Consider the following 20,196-nt stretch of genomic DNA (forward strand, 5'->3'; position numbering starts at 1 on the left):
ACAGAGCACTCTGGGACTCTGCCACACCGACCACTGGTTGATTTGCTCCAACCTCTCACCTTTTTACTTCTCATCCCATTAAGTGGTGACTCCAGGGGCAGGAGCCTAGCACCACTGGGCACGATCACTCAGTGGACACTGACCGAGCAGGGAATGAAAGGTGGAGGGCAGGTCACTAAGTCACTATACTGTTAGACACGACTCCCCGTGTCCTGCCAGCCTACAGACCCAAGCAGGGAACGTTTCCGAGTTTAGAGAATGAGAAATAGAGATTCAGGGAGGGGAGAACCCCCTCTGTGGACCAGCCTGTTAGCGTTTCTTGATTCCAGGGAAAGTGAAGAGAAAACAGCCCAGACCAGGGTCAGTATGTCGAACCCTCATGCGAGCAACCTACCACATCTGCCTCCTTCCCACTCGGCCCTCCTTAACGACCAGCAGTGGGGGATGCTGCTCTGCAGGGGTGACTGCCAGGTCCCAACTTTCCAAATCAGACGCACATAAACCAAACGAGGTCGGTGGTGCTCAGTGCCAAGTGGAACGGCCATATTTCTTACATACTTGGGCTGCCATCATCTGCCTCTCACCCTTCCTCCATCCCCAGGGATCTGCCTCTCACTCAACTGATCTAAAATGCCTTCTATACACAAAAGCAATTTCTTTCTTTCCTCATGATTTCGTTTCCATTCCACGATGAGGGTGAGAAATGAAAGTACAGCACTAACAACAATAACAACCATCCTATACTCTAATCTAAATTGCTAACTCGAAGAAAATATGTCCATGTTCCCTGGCTTCTGTGGCTCCTTCTGAACTTGAATCAAGGACTTCCGGCTGAGAAACTGCAAATGGGTCAGCTGAGGGAAGAGAACTAGAGGGTAGTTCATAGGAAATCACTGGCTGGAAGGCAGGAAGCCAACAACACTCAGCTCTTCCACCTCCCGAAGGAAGCCTCTTACCTCCTCGGCCACCAACAGGCCCGCCCTCTCCCCACTCTGCCACCACGCACTCAAAGGAGCGGCCGTGGGAAGAGCAAAGGCCCCATGAGCAAGGCCAGCTCACAGCCCCAACTGTAACTCACCTTCCTTCAGGCCAGGCCTGCTAAGCTTTCTGCAGGTCCTCTGGGGCCACAGCCTCATCTTCTTCTAACAACAAGGACAACTAAAATAAATGCACTGCCCTATAAACAGACGGGTTCATGTGAGGGCACTGCTGACCTTGGGGCCTTTCCTGGGGGGGCTGGAGAGCATCTCAGATACCATGAGGAAAAAAGAACCAAGCTTAAGTGCTAAGTTAGAAAGCCGGTTCTCGCGGCAAAGGAAGTGAGGTGATAAATTAAAACTCTGCTTTCTTTCTGTGACCCCAAAGTGGCTTTGTGCCATCAGCAGAAATCCAGGACTTAACCAAGATTAAGCATGCTACCTAAAGGGGAAAAATAATACCCCAAACCAGAAAATATGGATAATAGTGTGCCTGAGACAAAAAAAAACCCAAACAATCCAGAATTCTTTAAAAACAAACAAACAAACAAACAAACAAACAAACAAACAAACAAACAAACAAAACTTGTAATAGCTATAAACAATGTCAGTGGGGTCACAGACTTGGGGGGGTTATTCAGGCATTAATTTTGGAAAAACCTTCAAAGACTTAATCTTTTCATATTTAAGATACGATTGCTAAATTTAGATCAATTTCAGGCACATTCAAGAGGCAGCAAGAAAGGAGTATTGTAACATCATATATAAGCTGAGAAGCAGTTCTCATTGTTAGTTGCTAACAAAACACAGGCACAGTTGAAAGTCAGTGATTTGTGAACACTAAGTACAAGTAATGCCCACGGAGGAAGCACTGTAAAGTGTGGGTGGCCCGCTGGACCCAGGCTGCAGACGGAGCACGAGGGCTCGCTGAGGAATGAGCGGTGGTGGATAACCCAGCTTGGGTCTCCTTCCCTGAGCCCAGGTGGCTTTGGTTCTTGCTCCCGTACTGCTGCAGCAATGACCCAGAGTGAGCCATGCCCAGAAAACCTCCCTCAGCCTGGCACAAGGCTAATAACGCCACAGCAAGAGCTTCTCCTTAAGACAGGATCTGGAGGAAGTGCCCAGTGTAGAAAGTCATGCATGCATCTTACAGAGGAACGGAGCAAACGCCAAGAGGGGCAGGCTGACCACAGCTCTTTGCCGAAGGGAATATAACATGCATCTCTGCTCTAGAACGATAAGGGCACAGGACAGGACTGCCTACCAACAGCCGTGTGTAGGAAAATGAAGTGGAGCTCCAGGTTCTGCTGCCTTGTCGCCACTTCTCAGTGGGGCTCCCCGCGCGTCTTACATAACCCAGTTTCCCTGGGATAGGTTTGGGGAGCTGTGTCTTTGAAACATGGGAGGGTAGTTAGGTAGCAGATGTGCTTCCGCTGATAACCTGCTGCACAGAGCAAACACGGATGCCCCTCCCCATCGCCCCTCGCTCTGCAGGCTCCAACCACCGCTCAACATCCCTTTTCATTAGGCGAGGAATGAAATGCCTGACTTCTAAACTTCTCCTGCTGTGTCGGCTTAATAGTGCCTTTCTCACAAAGGCCGTTGCTCAGGCCAGCCGGGAAGCATCGGGGCAGACCACAGCCTGGTCCACTCCAAAGCTTTCTTCTCCAAGAAGCCGCAGAACAAAGACAGCATGGACCAGCGGTGTCATAATGGACAGAAACCACCACCAGCCAGGACGAGTGAGTATATGTCCACATACATACAAAGCGCTAACGGTCAGAAGAGGGGTGAACACTCAGCTTTCTAGGTTGCTTCTAGAAGCTTCTAATGGAAGACACAGTGTGGGAGCAGAGTTCCATATCCAATCACTGGAAAGAAACACTCTTCTTTCTTTAAATGGCAAAGTTTGAAATTCTCACACATGAGATGCTAGTGCCTCCCCACATGACGATAAAACCATCAACTGTTAAAGAAAGATTACCTCCAGTGCCTCAGCTGAACAGCATTAGAATCTCAGCAGTCTTTATGCCATGAAATAGATTTTTTTTGCTCTTAGGTTCTGGGGTCCCTTACTCTGACAGAAACATCTATGGACCAACCCTCTCCAAGGCACCACTGATACCTAACAGTTCATCTTGTGCCAACAAACAGGCCATAATCTGAACTTCCGTTCAATGATGGCAGATTGTTATTCTGAACAGATATTTTTGTGAGATTACAAAGAAAGTCCAAAGATCTATGGTTAGATCCAACCTAATCCCAACCATAAAATAGCTGTCATATCAGGAACCCTTAACCTGTGGACGTAAGTGAGCTTCATACTTAGGATGCTGGGAGTATCTACGAACTGCCCCAAAATGGAAGAATTACAGATGTGAATTTTCTTGGGAATAGGAGCTTTTAAGAGTTTCACAAAAAGAATACCTTTCATATGTACAAGAGGTTTAAAGACAACGAAGTGATGGAAAGCAGAAATGGCATACGATGAGAGAGTAAATGGGGACGTGACGCTGCAAAGGGGGCTGCAGAGCTGGGACCTATCAGGAGCTCCTCAATTCCTAACCTCCCTTAAACGATGTTCTCTTGGGCACTAGGAACCAAAATGTCCCTTAACTCTGCTTCTGCTTCACTGCCTCCATCCGATCCTTCCTTTCTAACTGTACTCACCTGGCCCTTTTGTACCCCTATTGGGCCAGACCCTCACCAACTGACTCCACGATAACACCAGGAATATTTTAACTAAATTCACTCCATCCCTTCTGATACTGCACACCACTCTGATTGCACGCTGCATACCACAGCAGCACAACTTCTCCATAAACACCTATTTCATCATTTTACTCCCTTACTTACACCCCAAGCAAAGACCAGCAGCCTGCAACATCGAGTGAAAATCACAATGCTTGGCTTTCTCGGGCCTCTACCACGTGGCCCCAATGTATATCTTCACACGATTTCCATATTACTCCTTCTAGTCTGACTAGGCCCATTTTCTCCAGGTCTCTACACACAAGTTATTCATTATGTGTGCCTTTCTAGGTCCAAACTATAGAATGAAAAGAGTTACAACTTATCCGTAGCAACCACCTCACCAGTCATAAAACGGTTATCACACCAGGAATTTTTAACCTGGAGTCCAAGGTAAACTGCAGTTTGTATGCTGGGAGTGTCTATGAAATGGCGGTGGAATTCTGTAAATATGTATATAGGGGGGGGGCAGGCTCAGTTCAGCATGTAATTATAAGCTGAAACATATTACTTTCAAAGCACATCATGTGTCCATCTTTATTTCTATAGCTAGAATTCAGGCCCTTTGAGGAGGGTTATGATTCTGTCCTTAATATTTGTTATCGTATTTAACACAGAGCTGTGTTCACAGTTATATAAATGCAGGGCCATCTAGTTCAGTTATTGTGTGCCTAGTAAAGCTGAACAAATGACTGGTGACCGACTAACGCGGAGCGGTGAAGATGTTCCACATTGGAGACATGGACGGATAATGCCCAGGTGATGGCAGGGTGGAGCGCGGCTCGCTGGCTCTCCAGGACGCACTCTCACCCTCTATGCTCCAGCTATCAGGCATATTGGTTTTACGACTCAGAATGGAGCAGGGCAGGACTGCTGAGAGCCTGGCCTCTGACCAGAAGCACAAGTGCATCCAGTACGAAAGCATCACGTTCCCCCCAGCACATCTCCCAGAACTAGAGACAACGGGCAACCATCTGAAAGCAGTGAGTGGGAGCAAAGCTCTGACCACCATTGACAAGAAAGTGGAACCAAGTGTCAGGAGCATATGAAACTCCTACCAGACAATACAGGATAAATAACTCTGGACAAAGGCAAATAATTCCACAGAAAAGGCTAATAAGCAAAACGAAGAGTGAATAACTCGCTGAACTTCTAAAGCGCCTCTCGCTGCGTTTCAGGTCACATGGATGAATACAGTGTTTCAGCATGAACCAAACACAGGTATCAATGAAACGCAGCAGCAATAAACAATTCCGCTGGCCTCTCTACTGGCTCCTTGGCAGCTGGAAGAAGCAACAGGGTCCTGACACTCAGAAAATGAGATACAGAGCAACACAGGTGCAGAATGGTAGGTGGGGGCCCTGCTAAGATGATGAGGCTGCATTTTCCACGAAATCAGAATTACTGATAAGAAAGAGAAAAGGCAGAGCGTAAGCAGACTGGAAATGAGGAAATTGAGCCCTACGGTCAAGGGGAGGTGGGCGGACTAATGACTCAGTGGGTATTATGAGGCAGCGCAGCAGATAACAAAGAACTCTAGGCCGGCCATCATCTCATCTAAAATTAATATAAGAAGAAACAAAGACACATGCTATTGTGCCAGGTGTGACAACAGCTCTGCAGTGCTTAGGTAAGAGAGCGGGGGGGAAAACCGTGAGCTCTGAAGCAGAGGACCACCAGACAAGAGGCATCCCAGGCTAGACTGAAGGAAACACAAGCAAGCCAGCTCCACTGTCCCAAAAGACTATTAGAGCTGCGCAGAAATGGTCAGTATCAGTCTAATGTCCTCCTGAGGGGACAAAGCGTCAGAAAGGTGAGACGAGGTGCAATGAGAGCTCAAAAGTGCCTCAATGACATTGTGTTTTTCAAGTCTTGATCACAAGGCAATAAATGGCCATCAGAAAACATTTGGTGTAACAATGATCCATAATTCTATTCCAAGATAAAAGCGTCATTAACATAATTTAGTTATGTTAAAGTACTTTATATACACACACCTGCCCACTTACACTTCAAGAAAATTGTGGGAAAAGTTATGCAGTCTCTTGCCGCCCCCTCCACCCTGAAATAATAACTAAACGAACACGTCCTTATGTTAAATTTTTTACATCATTTTTAATGGCTGCGCATAAATCCATCATAGGGATGCAAGTTCTATATTTAATCAATTGCATCTTGCTAGGTACTTAGGCGACTATAATACTTCTAGTATTATAAATAATGCCACGAGGAACAACAAAGTGTTGGGTGCCTCGCTAATTATTCCTCAGGATAAATTCATGGATTTGTAACCGCTGTGTCACAGGACAACAAAGCACTATCCATTTCCAGACAGACAAACACACCTGCCTCAGGGATTCTTCGTGTGAACGACCCTTTGATTTACTGCTCCTTCCCCGCCCCCTCCCCTGCATCCCACATACCCGCTTACATCTCCACTCTTACAACTATATTTGCAATTATTTACTTGCTTATCCAAATCCCCACTAGACCTTATGTTTTTTTACTCTCAATGCACCCGATAACATATTTGATACTGTAACATGAACAAATCAGAGAAAATTTTACTGTGTCCTGACTGAGTGAAAAGTAGCAAACTTGCTATTTGGAAAATGGTTTTTCCAATGTGAGCTACGTTTACTGAGACCTGCTGGGAAAGATTCATTGCCGCCCACTAGAGATTTGGCTCTCTGAACTTGATGCAGAGACAGAAGGAATGGGAAGTAATCCATCTGAACTTCTGGGCCCAAAGCTAGAGCGGGGAGTCAGGGAAGGCTTAGGATAAAACAGAAACGCATGAGGGAGTTTACAAGAAAATGAGATGCAAAGAATCCTGCAAATGAAAGAAAGCTATGAAGTGGATGTCCCCTTCACAGGTAGCTTGAAAATTCTGTGTTGATATATCAGTGATTAATTATTCGAACTATAGTCCTCTTGAGAGATTTCCAAGGCTCAGAGCAAAAGCAGGAGAGAGCCTGAGCCCTCTGACCCACTTCACACTGCAGACGAACCAACTCAAGCAAGCACAGCCAGCCACCCTTAAGATGATTTCACATTAAATTAGCCAAGAGCTGGTGAAGGCTACTCAGAAGGATTTGAATTAAGGAGCTATGTATGAGGAAGGGGATGGAGACAAGAGTCAAAGGAATTAAAGAAACGTCAACCCGGCTCGGTGGGGAACACGGACGGCTGTGACCACGGGAAGGTGCTACTGGGCAGAGCCATCCAGGGACACCCGGGGCCAATCCATCCCCCGCCTAGTCCTCTACTTACAGCCATGACTATCATTCCAACTGCAATAGATTATTAACCTGCCATGAAAGGATACATATTTTGATGTGGTTTACAGTGATCAGGAATTGTTTAGGGCAGTGGTTCTGAAATTTCAGTGTTCACAGGGTCACCTCAAGGATGTGTTCAGAGAGATTGCTGGGATTCAACTCCAGAGTTTCCAATTCAGTAGGTACGAGGCTTGGGGAGACCTGAGAAATCACACTTCTAACAAGTTCCCAAGTGACAGTAACGTTGCTGCTCTGAGGATCATGTTTGGAGAACGACTGGCTTAGGGACATTCAAGAGTCATGGGTCAAGTATTATCACTTTATTGTCACAAATTATTTTGGATTGAAAGTATATTACCAGTATGATCATCTTCAAATGCATTTCAAAATACAGATTGAAACCCCAAATATTTAGGAGTTGTGTGATAAGGAGCGTGAGCCATTTAGCCAAGAGAACAGTGAGGTGGCAGAGAATGGACAAGCTGCTCCAGGCGGCTGAACTGGGGATGGGGGGGTGTAACTAACAAACCAAATTACCTAGGAAGGTTACTCTAGAACAACTTCCTCTGAGGGAAAATAACCAGTGCACATTAACGATTACAGAACAGATTGGGCAAGGGGGTTGATTTCTTACTACGAGTTCATTATGTGACCATAACCTGGCAGAACCACCCATAGCTTTGTATACAACATAGAAGAAACACCTAATGGGTTCCAAATTGACCCGAACTCCTCACACTAGTCATCAAGACAAGTCTCACAGCTTGAGCTCTATCCAAAGGAACTGGGGGGAGGGAGGCAGAGAAAGATAGGATGAAGAGTGAACAGATCCTCTTAATATCCTGAAGGAGAAAACTCTGGAAATGGAGACATTATACAGCTCTCCAGAAGTGGCCATTTGTGCTGCCTTAAATGCAGATTGATTACTGCTATTTGGATGTTGAGTGCATCATCTTTTCTGAAGAAAGGGAAAAGCTAAATTTCCCCACATTCAGCTGTATCGTCAAATCACTTCCCCACACCAGCTCTTCTAATGCATTTTCCTGTTATCACATACACTTGCAATAGCTGATCTACCCTTCTCCCCAACAGTGACAGCCCCCCCTCCCCCACTGACACGTGCTGTATCCCATTAGCAACCACTTGCCTGTGACACCTAGCTTCAAGCCCAGAATGGAGTGGGCTGTGTGCTTCCATGTTAAAGGAGAAAGGAAGCCATTGGGAGGCTGAGGATAAGAACAGTATCCTTCCTCTGTGCTGGCTTCCAACCTGCACGGGCGTGAATGAAGAGGGCAGCAGATAATTTGCCCAACTCCAGCTTTCTATGAAGCGTGGACAGAAAATCCACCTGTACCCTGGTGGTGCAGGAATCTATGATTCAACGGAGAGGAGAAAAACTTCTCATCAAAGCTCTGTTTTCAGCAGTATTCAGCAGGATCTAGTTTTACACAAAAAGAAATTTCACTTGTTGAGGTCATTAGATTGAAAGTGAGAAATCTTGGTTTATTTAAAGCTGTGTCATTAAACTACTGAGAAGATACGAACAGAGGCTGAATAGAGGAGATGAATTTCAGGGAGATGCTCTCATGGGAAAATTTAATAGAAATGAGAAATGGAATAAAACAGATGTAAGGCAGGCAGTGTTATTAATGTAGAGAGAGAAAAGAGGAGGGGCTAAGAAAACAGGTAAGAAAAGAGAATAGGGAAAAATAGCAATATCTAGAGGCACTATTTATTAAAGTTGTTTAATGTCTGTCCCTGGGAGACGGCGTGCTTTGTAAGGCTGCATCTATTACCTTTTTTCTTCACCACTATTATCCCCAATGCCTGGGCCCCAGGATAGACTCAAGAAAATGAGAATAAAAAGAAGAAATGAATACAAAGCCATCACATGTGAGATAAACTAGCTTTGAAAAACCGGTCCCAGTAGAGGGCTGATATGTTTTCTTAGAGAACTGATTAACTCATGTCATCTATACACTGTAATAGGATATATTAGTTTTAAAATTTCAAAACAACACACTCAAATTCAATACCAATTTTTTTCATTGAATTGGTATGGAGATGAAACTTGCTTCTTATTAAGATATCTAACAAATCAGAACTGTGTCAAACCAGGAGTACTGAGCTCTTCCATTTAAGAATCCTAAAGTCAGAGAGAGGTTTTAACTTGGCAACAGAAAGTGCCGGTAAGTAAGTCTTCACATTTCATTCATAACAAGTGCTGTAAATGCCAGTTAAAAATACAGACAGAAAGGACTCTATAAGAAAAGTTTTGTACTTTTTTAAGCACAAGTGTTTTTTTTTACCTAATTAAATTTTGTGCGAAGAATTTCTATAAATCTGAAAAAAGTGGAGAGGTTGTGGCTAAAGAGTGGGAGGCCATGGAGGGCCAGCCGAGTGGCTCAGTGGGTTAAGAGCTTGGTCAAGAGTGTGAGTTCTGAGCAACAGCGGTTCGATGCCCAGCTGGAGATGAGCAGGATGGCACAGCTAAAAAAAAAAAAAAAAAAAAAGAAAGAATGGGAGGCCAGGAGCACTCCACTCCATGCCCAGCAGTACAGAAAGCACTTCAGTGCAAAGGCAACATACCAGGTCTGACAACTAAGTTCGTGAACTTGTTTTCAATGACGTTGCTAACCTTTTTTGTTATAAGGGATTATTCATTATGAATTTGTACCAATGGGACAAACAGTTAGCCAAGTTTACTATTTGTAAGTGCTGAAAAGGCTGCGTGAAAAAAGTTAGACGACCTGAGCTTGTCGCCAACAATTCATGGCTCTTGCATCACGACAATGCACCAGCTCTCACAGCACTGTCTGTGAGGGAGTTTTTAGCCAGTAAACAAATCACTGTATTGGAACACCCTCCCTACTCACCTGACCTGGCTCCCAGTAACTTCTTTCTTTACCCGAAGATAAAGGAAATATTGAAAGGAAGACATTTTGATGACTTTCAGGACATCAAGGTAATACGACAATGACTCTGATGGCCATTCAAGAAAAAGAGTTCCAAAATTGCTTTGAAGGGTGGGCTAGGCACTGGCGTCAGTGCATAGCCTCCCAAGGGGAGTACTTCGAGGTGACCATAGAGATATTCAGCAATGAGGTATGTGGCACTTTTTCTAGGATGAATTCGCTAACTTAACTGTCTGACCGTATATATTTACAAGTCACTGCCACAAATGCATGGAAACTGGTAAGCCCACCTGGCCCCGGAAATTGTACCACTAAGACAGAGACACACTTCAAACAATTTCCCTCTTAATGATGACTACTGATGTTGGATAGGAAAGAGTCACCAACAAATTTATAGTGTTTTGTTCCAAGTCTGTGATGGAAATGCCAGCACAGATTTCCTAGACAGAGTTCAGGCAGAGAGGCGTCTACAACAGGGAGGGCGCTGTCAGTCACACTGAGTGAAAAGCAAGATAGGGTTTTAATCACGGACTGGAGTGGACAGGGTTTGGAGAGCGGAGACGAGGAAGGCAGCAAGGCAGGAGCCCTAGTTGGTGGTTCTGTTTTTACAGAAAGTGGATATTGAAGGGTTTGCTCAATCAGAAAACTGACTCCCCACGGGGGCTGGGAAGAGAAGGAGCAGAGGCAGAGCTGAGACAGGGGCAGGCTCATGCTTGGTTCTCAAAGAGAGAGGACAATGCCAGTTTTCTTCATCTGCAGTGTGCCAGGCAAGAAATAGAATCCACATGAGAAGATGAGAGAGAGCCTGCCCTTTTCTCTTCTCCCAAGATAACCCTAACCTCATTATGTATGTCCAGAATGAATCCAAATGCATTTAAATCTGCTCAGACACTAGACTATTCAATACAATCGCTTTCCCAGTCAAGCTGGGGCATCAATTTCTTCTCTGGATATATATATATATCCTATCTTGATGTCACAAAATCTTAAAATTAAGGTGTCTTAAAGGAATAAAGCCCCAACCTCTGAACTAACCTAACTTCTGTGTTTTTCTGCAACGAGCCACAGAGTCTGACAGTTTCTAGGAAACCTTAAAATGTTGCATTTTTAAATAACGTTATAGGTGGCTTTAGAAAAATGCACACAGATCGTCCTTCAGGTATGGACGGCCAGGGAACACAAGGCACACAGCCAGACTTTGATCTGATGCCAGGCATTGCCAGCTCGTCTTCAGTGTCCATAACAAGCTCGACAAAAGCCCACTTGAAAGACCTCTGGAATGCTAAGAGAATTCACATTCTAGCCTGTTTAGAGTCAAACTGGATGGATGTGTTACACCAAATACAGGAGAGAGTCTAGTATACGAGGCCTGACAATTAAGTTCACAAACTCATTTTAGAAAAAATGCTACATACCTCATTGCTGAATATCACTACAGTCACCTTTGAAGTACTCCCCTTGGGAAGCTATGCACTGATGCCAGCGCCTAGCCTACCCTTCAAAGCAATTTTGGAACTCTTTTTCTTGAATGGCCATCAGAGCTGTTGTCATATTACCCTTGATGTCCTCCCAAATGTCATCAAATGTCTTCCTTTCAATATTTCCTTTATCTTTAGGTAAATAAAGAAGTCACTGGGGGCCAGATCAGGTGAGTAGGGAGGGTGTTCCAATATAGTCATTTGTTCACTGGCTAAAAACTCCCTTTGCTTTTGTTCATCCGTGAGCTCCTTTGGGACCATCTTTGCACACACCTTTCTCATGCCCAGATTTTCAGTTAAGATTTTCCTGTTTCTGTATCGATGTTTACTTGGTCTGCGATGCTTCTCCCAGTCAGATGATGATTTTGAAACACAATTCGATAAATGTTTGCAATGTTTTCATGAGTTCTGCTCGTTACTGGCTGCCCAGACCTCTCTTCATCAGTGACGTGTTCTCTCCCCTCAGAAAAACATTTAATCCATTTGAACACTGCCGTTTTCTTCATGGCATCATCCCCATAAACTTGGACTAACATGTCCCTGATTTCACTTCCACTCTTGCTCAGTTTAACAGGAAATTTAATGTTTGTTTGTTGCTCTAATTCAAGCTCAGAAATTCTTGCAATGGCACACACAAAAAAACACGCAACAATAATGAAAGCCACTCAGCAAGACACCACCACACGTCAACCTGACCACAGCTGTGAGACACTGATACACCAAGGTTATGAAGCCTGATCGAGCTGTCTGTACAGTGCTGCCAGTGTAAGTGCACGGTGGCAAGTTCGCGAACTTCATTGTCAGGCCTGCTATGAGAGATTTGGAAACTCCTTAGAATATAAAAAGGGCCCCAATAATGACTCGGTATCTTGGAAATCCCTCAGAAGAATATGAGAGATTCTCTGAAGGAGTCAAAAGCCTCACCTTAAGCTTAGACCCCTCATCAAGACGAGGAATGCAGCAGGCCAGCTGACTGAGAAATACTGACGTTAAACGAGAATTGGAAATGTTGGAAAGTCAATATGGAGAAGGAAAAATTAGGACGGTGCAGAAAAGAAATGATGTGTCACACTCCCGAAGGAGCCCATCTGATGTCTCTAAAACAGAGAACCACGTTCAGGAGTGTCACCAAGAAGTGTGGATCAGCTGCTCCTACGTTCCTTTTACTAAAAATACGAAGGACACACAGTGGAGCTCTCAGAACCCTGGACAAAATCAAGGGCTTTTCAGTGGGGCCCAGGAGGGAAACAAAAATGCCAACCTTATCTTGCCAGGACACAAGGTAATGAGGGAGGAAGCAGCTGATGATAGACAATTGAACTAGAAAAGAGGTCGGCGTGTTGGGAATTAGGGGTTTACTTATGCTTTAGACAAAAGCGATGTGGCTTCCTCTCGCTGTGCCATGTATCTGTGGCATAATGAGGGCTTCCCAAATGCAGGCAGGCATCTCCATGAAGGAGCCTGGAAGGGCCAGCAACCTGAACAGGCTGCCGAGGGGGTTCGCGCTGGTTTATGGCAGGTGCCAGTAGGCAGGCTGCACATCGGTATTCCTCTGCCTCTTCGGTCTCACCTGGTGTCCCGATGGGCGCACAACGCAACACTCCCTGAGCTCCCCTCAGAGGATCAGAGAAAGCCTGGCAGCTCATACCCCCTTTGCAGAGGAAGCAGCCGCTGCAGGGCCCTGAGAACGCTCATCAGAGGGCAGGCAGCTCCTCTGACCCGAGATGTCAGACGAGTTAACAGGATGCCCTTTCCCGAACGCTTGCAGTGTTGCCCTCCAAGGATGAACGCCCAGGCAGAGCTTTGGAAAGCGAAGTCAATGGGATTGCACTGTGCAGCACTGCCGATGTCACGAGTGACAACCAGAGAGAAAAACAGGTACCCAGGGCTCAGGGGCAAAGAAATCTGCTGGAATCAACACCCTTGTGGGGAGGGACTAAAGGGACTGCTGGCCTTGCAATGTTATCTTCAACCGCTTATTATTTGCTGAACGCGTTCCAGGATGAATGACTGATATGAACACAGCAGATGTTGTTCATTTGGCCTTTACTAAAGCATTAGACACAGCACCCTCAAGAAATTTTACTTGGGAAATTAATTCAAATTGGCTTGGTTCAGTATGCAATCACTGAAGATTAAAAACTGGCTAAAGGATGATAAACAAAAGACAGTTAAGTGACAGTCCCTGCAGTGAGGGACTTGGGGTCAACGCCAAAGCCATTCTTGTCTAGGGGCTCTGTTCAGGGCCCAGGATGGAGTAAACAACTTGCTAATGAGATCAGCAGAAGACACCAAGCTGGGAGGTAGATGGAGCCCATCGACGGGGGCAGAAAATCACAAGGCAGAGTTCAACTGGAAAAAATATAGCTCATCTACCTAGGGGAAAACAACCTCAAACTCCGGTAAGAGTCAATAGGCAGAAGATACGGGGCCGGAGAAGCATGTAAAAGGACCTTTGACAAGCTGTAACGTGACCGCAGCGAGTAAGAATGCTAAGGGAACGGAGCGCTTCAAGCAAACCAAAATAAAGCAGAGTGTCAGAAAATAGGTGATCTCAAAGTGAGGTCGACATTATCATTTAAAACAAGGGGGGTGTGTGGCTCAGGTGATTGAAAACTGTGACTGGACTTGGAGCTGATGGGTTCTGGAAAAAACACAGTTACCCAATAAAAAAAATGGGGGGGTATTATTCAGCACTGCACGTTTTTTCATGGTTACAAAACCACCACTCCTATCTGGCAGGTGCTCCGGTCCTTCTCAGGTCTTAATTCCCTTCGCTGGGGGTTAGAATCTAGAGGACAGCTCTGGGTCTCCATCCTGGGGCCCGCTGCTCACTCACACTTCCTGCCAGCTATCTCTACTAAATCTTTACGAGGTCTGTATGCCTTATGGCCATGCCTCACAGGCCTGGGGAAGTACTCAACCTGCAACAGCGCAAGAACCCCAAGCCAGTTTTCCCACCATCAGTTTGAAAACAATGGCTGAGACAATTATCTCCAGGCAGTTCACTGCTTTAGCAGGCAAGCATCTTGTTACGTTCCTTCAGCTCAAAATGAGGACTCGACTACAGAGGCTGTTTGCTTCTTAAACCCTAAAACTTAAAAAATTTCACTCTGTGCATACTCATTAAACATTAGAGTACAACATAGCTACTTCCAACAGCCTAATAAGAGCGTGTTGTGGCCTCACTTTCCAGAGCAGCTATGTAGATTAGTTTCATGCTTACCTGCCCATCAGAATTAAATATTCACTGGTAGCAGAGAGAACTCAGGGCGGAAAATAGGACTCTAGATGCCATCGTATTGCTAAGAGCTCCTGCTACTCTAGGAACGTATAGCCTATTTTTGAAGTTCCCCACTGTGCCCAGCACTGACCCCGCCCCCATCCCACCTCAAGTGTACTCTCTAATCACTGTCCGTTTCCCAGAGTAGCTAGGTCATCAGATAGTACTTAAGAGATGGGCGGCCACATTTCCCACCGTGGGTTTTCTCAGGCCACGTGGCTGGGTGAGCTGGCATAGGCAGGGAGAGGAGAATGTGGAAATAAGGATTAAGAGAAACACCAGTTAGGGATTCGCTACCATATTACTTTATACTGGCCAATGATGGACCTGAAACTCTTTGTATCTGAGAATTAGTCCTAGGCAGCAGGGCCTATTAGGGAAAGCCCACAGGAGAGACTCCCCGACGCTCAGGCAGCCTGACAGACCGGTTTCCTCACTGCCATTCTGTGCGACAGTCTACAGATGCTCCACCCATCAGGATGTGACATGGTGTGAAAGGTAAGTGTCACACATCAGGGCAACGTTCTGGGCCAAAGAGCAAGAGAAGCGATCTCAATGACAAAGTCTGAAGTACAGATAACGATGTGTCCAGACCCATTCCTCCCCTAATTACAGGGCAGAACCTAGCAATCACCAAACATCTAAAACGGAACAAGTCCTCAGTGGCAGAAAAATGGCTGAGTGAGGCAAGCGCCTGCAAGCACTTGAAAACAACGGCTATAGTTTGGTTGAGACCAAGCAGTCTGCTGAGCTATCCAAGTCAGTTCAGCAACAGTCGCTCGGTTCTTGCTGTTTCCTGGGAAATCTGGGAATCACTCAACTACCAGCACCACCCAGTGACAGGCGTCTCTGTGAGTAAGAGCCTTGAGGAGTGTCACCGGTAAGAAATACTGCTGAGCCCTGTGCATGTCCTTGGGGCAACCAGCCACAGGGATGAAGGACAAAAGGAAAATGTCACAGGGCTTCTCAAATGCTCTCCTGCCAGCTGTCAGAAGTGTGAAAGCAAAACTCATTTCCTAATAAATGTTTTCATTTCCTTTGTACATGACAAAAGGTCCAGAGGTGGTAAACGGGAGGGGCTGGGGAGGTAAGACCCAGAGGCATGGCAGGGACAGCACGAGTGAGGGGAGGATCTTATGGAGAACTTCCTCATCTATGATTCAGTTAATAGGATCTACATAGGGAGATCTTATCTAACATACGCCGATTATGCAGATTTAAAAAATAGAGGCCCCAGCTTACTTAATCAAGGTTACACAGCAAGTTTGGAGTGTGCTCCTTTTCTTTTCATGGGGGAAAAACTGGATTAAAAGGACACAGGTTTTCTTGGTGAATTAGCTCCCACCACATTCTGCTCAGGGTTATGCAGGATGGTGAGAAAGAACAAAGTGGGGCTGCAGGTCCCCACGTGTCCCCTTTATTATTCATCTCACCTGGCCTCTGCAGCAAGCAGCTCGTCATAATGAGAAGATCTCTGATCGTCGTCCTGCCGGTATCTGATCACCGTGGCTAGTCCTTTGCTGACAAGGGCCTCCGCGATGTTTCTGCAACAGAGAAGACAGGCCAGTGAGCCCTAGGGGGTGCATATGGGGCTCAGTCAACAGAAATAATAACAGTTAGCACCTGGAGGTCTTAATGCATCCCGGCAGGGGCAGGGAGAAGCCGAGGATTTCAAGAGCAATGAGATGCTAAGCTAAAAGTCCAAATAGAAGGTGGAATAACCAAGTTCCCCAGCTCAGCATTTTTTTTGGTTTATACAGTCAGACACTATATCAATCCATATGTAAAAACTAGCAGAAAATATCTGTAAGAAGCCCACATTAGGCCAGGCTATTTACAGAGTGTAATGAACAAGCCACTTCCCTCAAGAAAAGTCTGCTCTAAAACATCAGGCACACAGATAAAAAAACAAAACACATAAAAGCATGACCTAAATCTCTCAAAGTCTCCTTTCTAGCCTAGACCATCACTGGAAAATGTCTCGTCCAGTTTGGCCCATGTTAGAAACACTGGTTTCACATAACCCTCGGCAATGCTTCTCTCCTCATCAGAAGTCCTGACCGCGGCTCTCCCACCCACAAGGGCTTGGAGAAGGTAAAGCAATGAATGAAGGGGAGGGGTGGGGGCTAAAAGTTCTTTATGAAAAACGGCACAAGATGGAGGAACAGATAAAATCAAATCTGAAACGACCAGCTTTGGAGCAGTGCTCCAAACAGTCCTTTTAGGACCACAGAATACTCGGCTTAGAATCCTGCTTAAATCAATTCTCAAATGTGTTTGAATCTTCTTCTCTTCACCAGAGTAAGAAAGAGGTGCCAGTATAAGTGACCTATATTTACTAACCAGAGAAGAGTGCATTGGAGACGAGTCTCGGACGACTAAGGAGGCATATTTGCACAGTTCCTCCCCATCCCGGGAAGGAACCTGGATATGAAGCAATCAAAGTGCAAAAACAATTTTTCAAAAATTACCTGTAGCAAGTACTGGAAATCAAGAGGCATGATATTACTGGGGGAGAGTGGTGCTTATGTCTTCCTTTGTGTCTGTCATAATTACACCAAAGGCCCCACTCAAACCATCTGGTTAGCTGCCCTTTCGGGAGGGGCTATTCTCAGCAATAGGCTACTGTACCATATGCTGTGATTAGTGTTGTTTGGAAATGCGGTTAACTCTTAGCACACTGGTGTTCTCAGAGACTCAGACTTTGGAGATGCTGGGGGCTGAACTAAGCAGTCCACGTGCATGCTTAGGCTGCCTAAGGGTTCTCTTCTTCAAAGCCCAGGGACTTGCTTTTTGAAAAGAATAAAACAGTAAGCTGTGCGGTAGGGAAAGGAGGAAAGGATGGTGCGTGTGGCTGATTCCCCTCTCATTATGTGCCCCTCCGCTGCCTGTTTATCTGCTGCCAGCACGATATTAATATCTCCAAACTGCCACAGAATTAGCACTTCTCCAAATCCACTCCCACAAAGAGGCTGCTTTGCTGGCCACCCTGTCTCCTGAGTCACCGCAGAAGTGTGCTGGCAAACACTGTCATTATCACAGAGTTGGGTTTGGCAGCGTGGGGAATGTCAACAGCCCCAAGTCAGCAGCGGTAGATGCTGATATATGGTGAGAATTTAACAGAGGGTGTCACCAAAGGGGCAGGAGAGGGGCTCTCCCCACCAAGGAGCCAGAGAGAAGACTGGGGGGACAACTCCACTGTGACAGGCTAAAATGTCTTAGTGATTTGAAATGCCAGAGAACAAAGACATATTTGTTATTGCATTTTGAATGACTGCGCACTGACATTTTATGGTCGATACGCGGGGTCTGGAGGAGAAAGCTGGAATGACAAAGCAGGCAAGGAAAAATTCACACAAACAAGCTTTTATACGAACCGCTAGACAGTCCTAAGCAAAACAGCACAAATGTTTAATGATCCACTCCTGTTAATGCCACTCAAATCAAGTCACAGAATTAGCGCGCACCTGTGTGGCCAGCAGAGCCCCACGGGCACAGTCCTTCCCATATCCTTCCCAGTTGCTGCCCTCTGCTTCCGGTCAGCAAATGTCCAGGAACCAGGGAAGGCCTCAGCCTCCCAACTCCACACCCTGCCCACTACCTTCTCCTCCTTCTTCTCTGAAGCTTAGAGTGTAGGTCGCAATCTCTTAGCTTCTGATCCCTAATTACGGATTTCCCCTGGAGGAACAGTTGTGCTGGTGGTGTCTGGCAGTACGGAGAGTAAAAACACGTGAAATAATAACAACAGCCGTCATTACTGGGCATTTACGTTGAGCCAGGCATATGAGAATCAATCACATCACAGGGATTTTCTTCTTGGTGTGTGTTCCTCTGCGACAACTTACTGTCTTAGCTTCTGTTGTAAACTATGAGGTCTGAGAGGGCAAGGGCCACCTCTGTCGTGTCCTGTACCCCAGTGCCTAGCACCATGCCTGGCACAAAGCAGACAGTAAATACTTTCTGGGTGAAACCATTTAGCTCATTTAGGATACATCACTTTTTCAATGTGGTAAAAAATCACAGCACATTCTTATAATTTTGTTTTAATACATCCTGAAATTTTTGAGATACCCTCTGAACTATCAGAAAAATACCTAATCATTTTGGAAATATAGCACTGGAACATTATTTATTATCCTAAGCATATATTAGCCAAGCTTGACAGGCATAGAATTAAGAACAAAAGCTTTCTACATATGCTTTTGTCTCTCTCCTCCCCATTGTCTAAGACTTGAATGTAAAGAGAATGAAAGGGAGAGAGGGGAAAATGGAATTAGCCTAGATCCATGTACTTGCCTCTCTCATTCATTTCTTCTGGCTGCTAATGAAAGGTCAGGAGATTTTTTTCCCCCTGGCCAAAGATGGCTCAGAAACCAACACTGGTGTGTTGATCAGTTGCCCAGTAAGAAAAGAGAACATTAAATTATGTGCCATGACATTATGCTACTTCAGACAAATTTATAAGTTCTGCTGTCTTGAGTGTATCAGTAATTCTACTCCAATTACACGTGTCTGGCTTGAATGGATAATTCACAATAAGTATACAAAAAGGGAACAAACAGCCTTGGAAGTCTAACAGGAAGTCATCTCTCTCTGTATCAGCTGGAAACACAAAGAGAATTAGTGTTGGGGTTGAACTGCTTCTCCAAAGTAAAAGATAAATTTGAGTTCTATTAAAAATGAACAGTTTCCATTAGACATGATCAGGTGTTCCTGATACAGGCACAAGCAACACAGGTCTCCCATACAGGCCTTCTCGAAAGATCTCTAGTTGAAATCTTCCCCTCCCACTCAATTCCACAGCAAGCAAGTTGTTTAATAAGCTCATACTTTCCAGTTATCAGGTACCTTTGAAACATGGGGTCCTCATATTCTGCCATCATGGAAAAAAGGTGTTCTATGCGCATACATGAGGAAATGATTCTTTAAATAGATTTCACTTACAGTAGATAATTGGCCACATTTCTGTCAGGCTTCCCTATCCTTAACCCCCTATCCCAAGACTGGAAGTAACAAACAATATATTGATAGGTCAGATAATTGTCTAAAATTACCTAGATTACTTATCAGTGTGTGTATGTAATTTTGGAACAATCTAGACTTACAGAAAAGTTGCATATGCTATACAAAGAACATGCCCTCCATCTTGGAACCGTTTGAGAGGAAGTAACCGACCCGCTGTACCATCACCCCTAAATACTTCAGTGTGCCTTTCCCTCAAACCAGGACATTTTCCTATGCAATCAAAACACGATGGATAGAGCCAGGGTATCAACATGGACACACTACTACCATCCACAAACCCTACTCAAATTTTGTCAACTGTTACAACACCGTACTTAGGAACAAAAGGATCGAGTTCCTAGTCAGGGGTTGGTTGCATTTAGTTGTCATGTCTCCTTAGTCTGAACACTTGCTCAGTCACTCTTAGGATACCATGGCCTTGACACTTTGGAAGAGGCCAGGCCAGTTATTTTGGTTTGTCTGATGTTCCACTGTGACCAGGTACGG

At 45.3% G+C, this 20,196-nt stretch overlaps 1 protein-coding gene across 1 annotated transcript in view; it reads right to left on the minus strand.

Moving 5' to 3' along the window:
* SND1 (staphylococcal nuclease and tudor domain containing 1) overlaps nucleotides 1–20,196 on the minus strand; it is a 442,168-nt gene that overhangs the window by 179,335 nt on the left and 242,637 nt on the right. The window contains exon 13 of the mRNA XM_019646123.1: nucleotides 16,119–16,229. Within this exon, the coding sequence (XP_019501668.1) occupies nucleotides 16,119–16,229 (111 nt within the window). The remainder of the gene's footprint in view (nucleotides 1–16,118; nucleotides 16,230–20,196) is intronic.

Source organism: Hipposideros armiger, unplaced genomic scaffold (genome assembly GCF_001890085.2).
Source record: "Hipposideros armiger isolate ML-2016 unplaced genomic scaffold, ASM189008v1 scaffold_97, whole genome shotgun sequence".
NCBI lineage: Eukaryota > Metazoa > Chordata > Mammalia > Chiroptera > Hipposideridae > Hipposideros > Hipposideros armiger.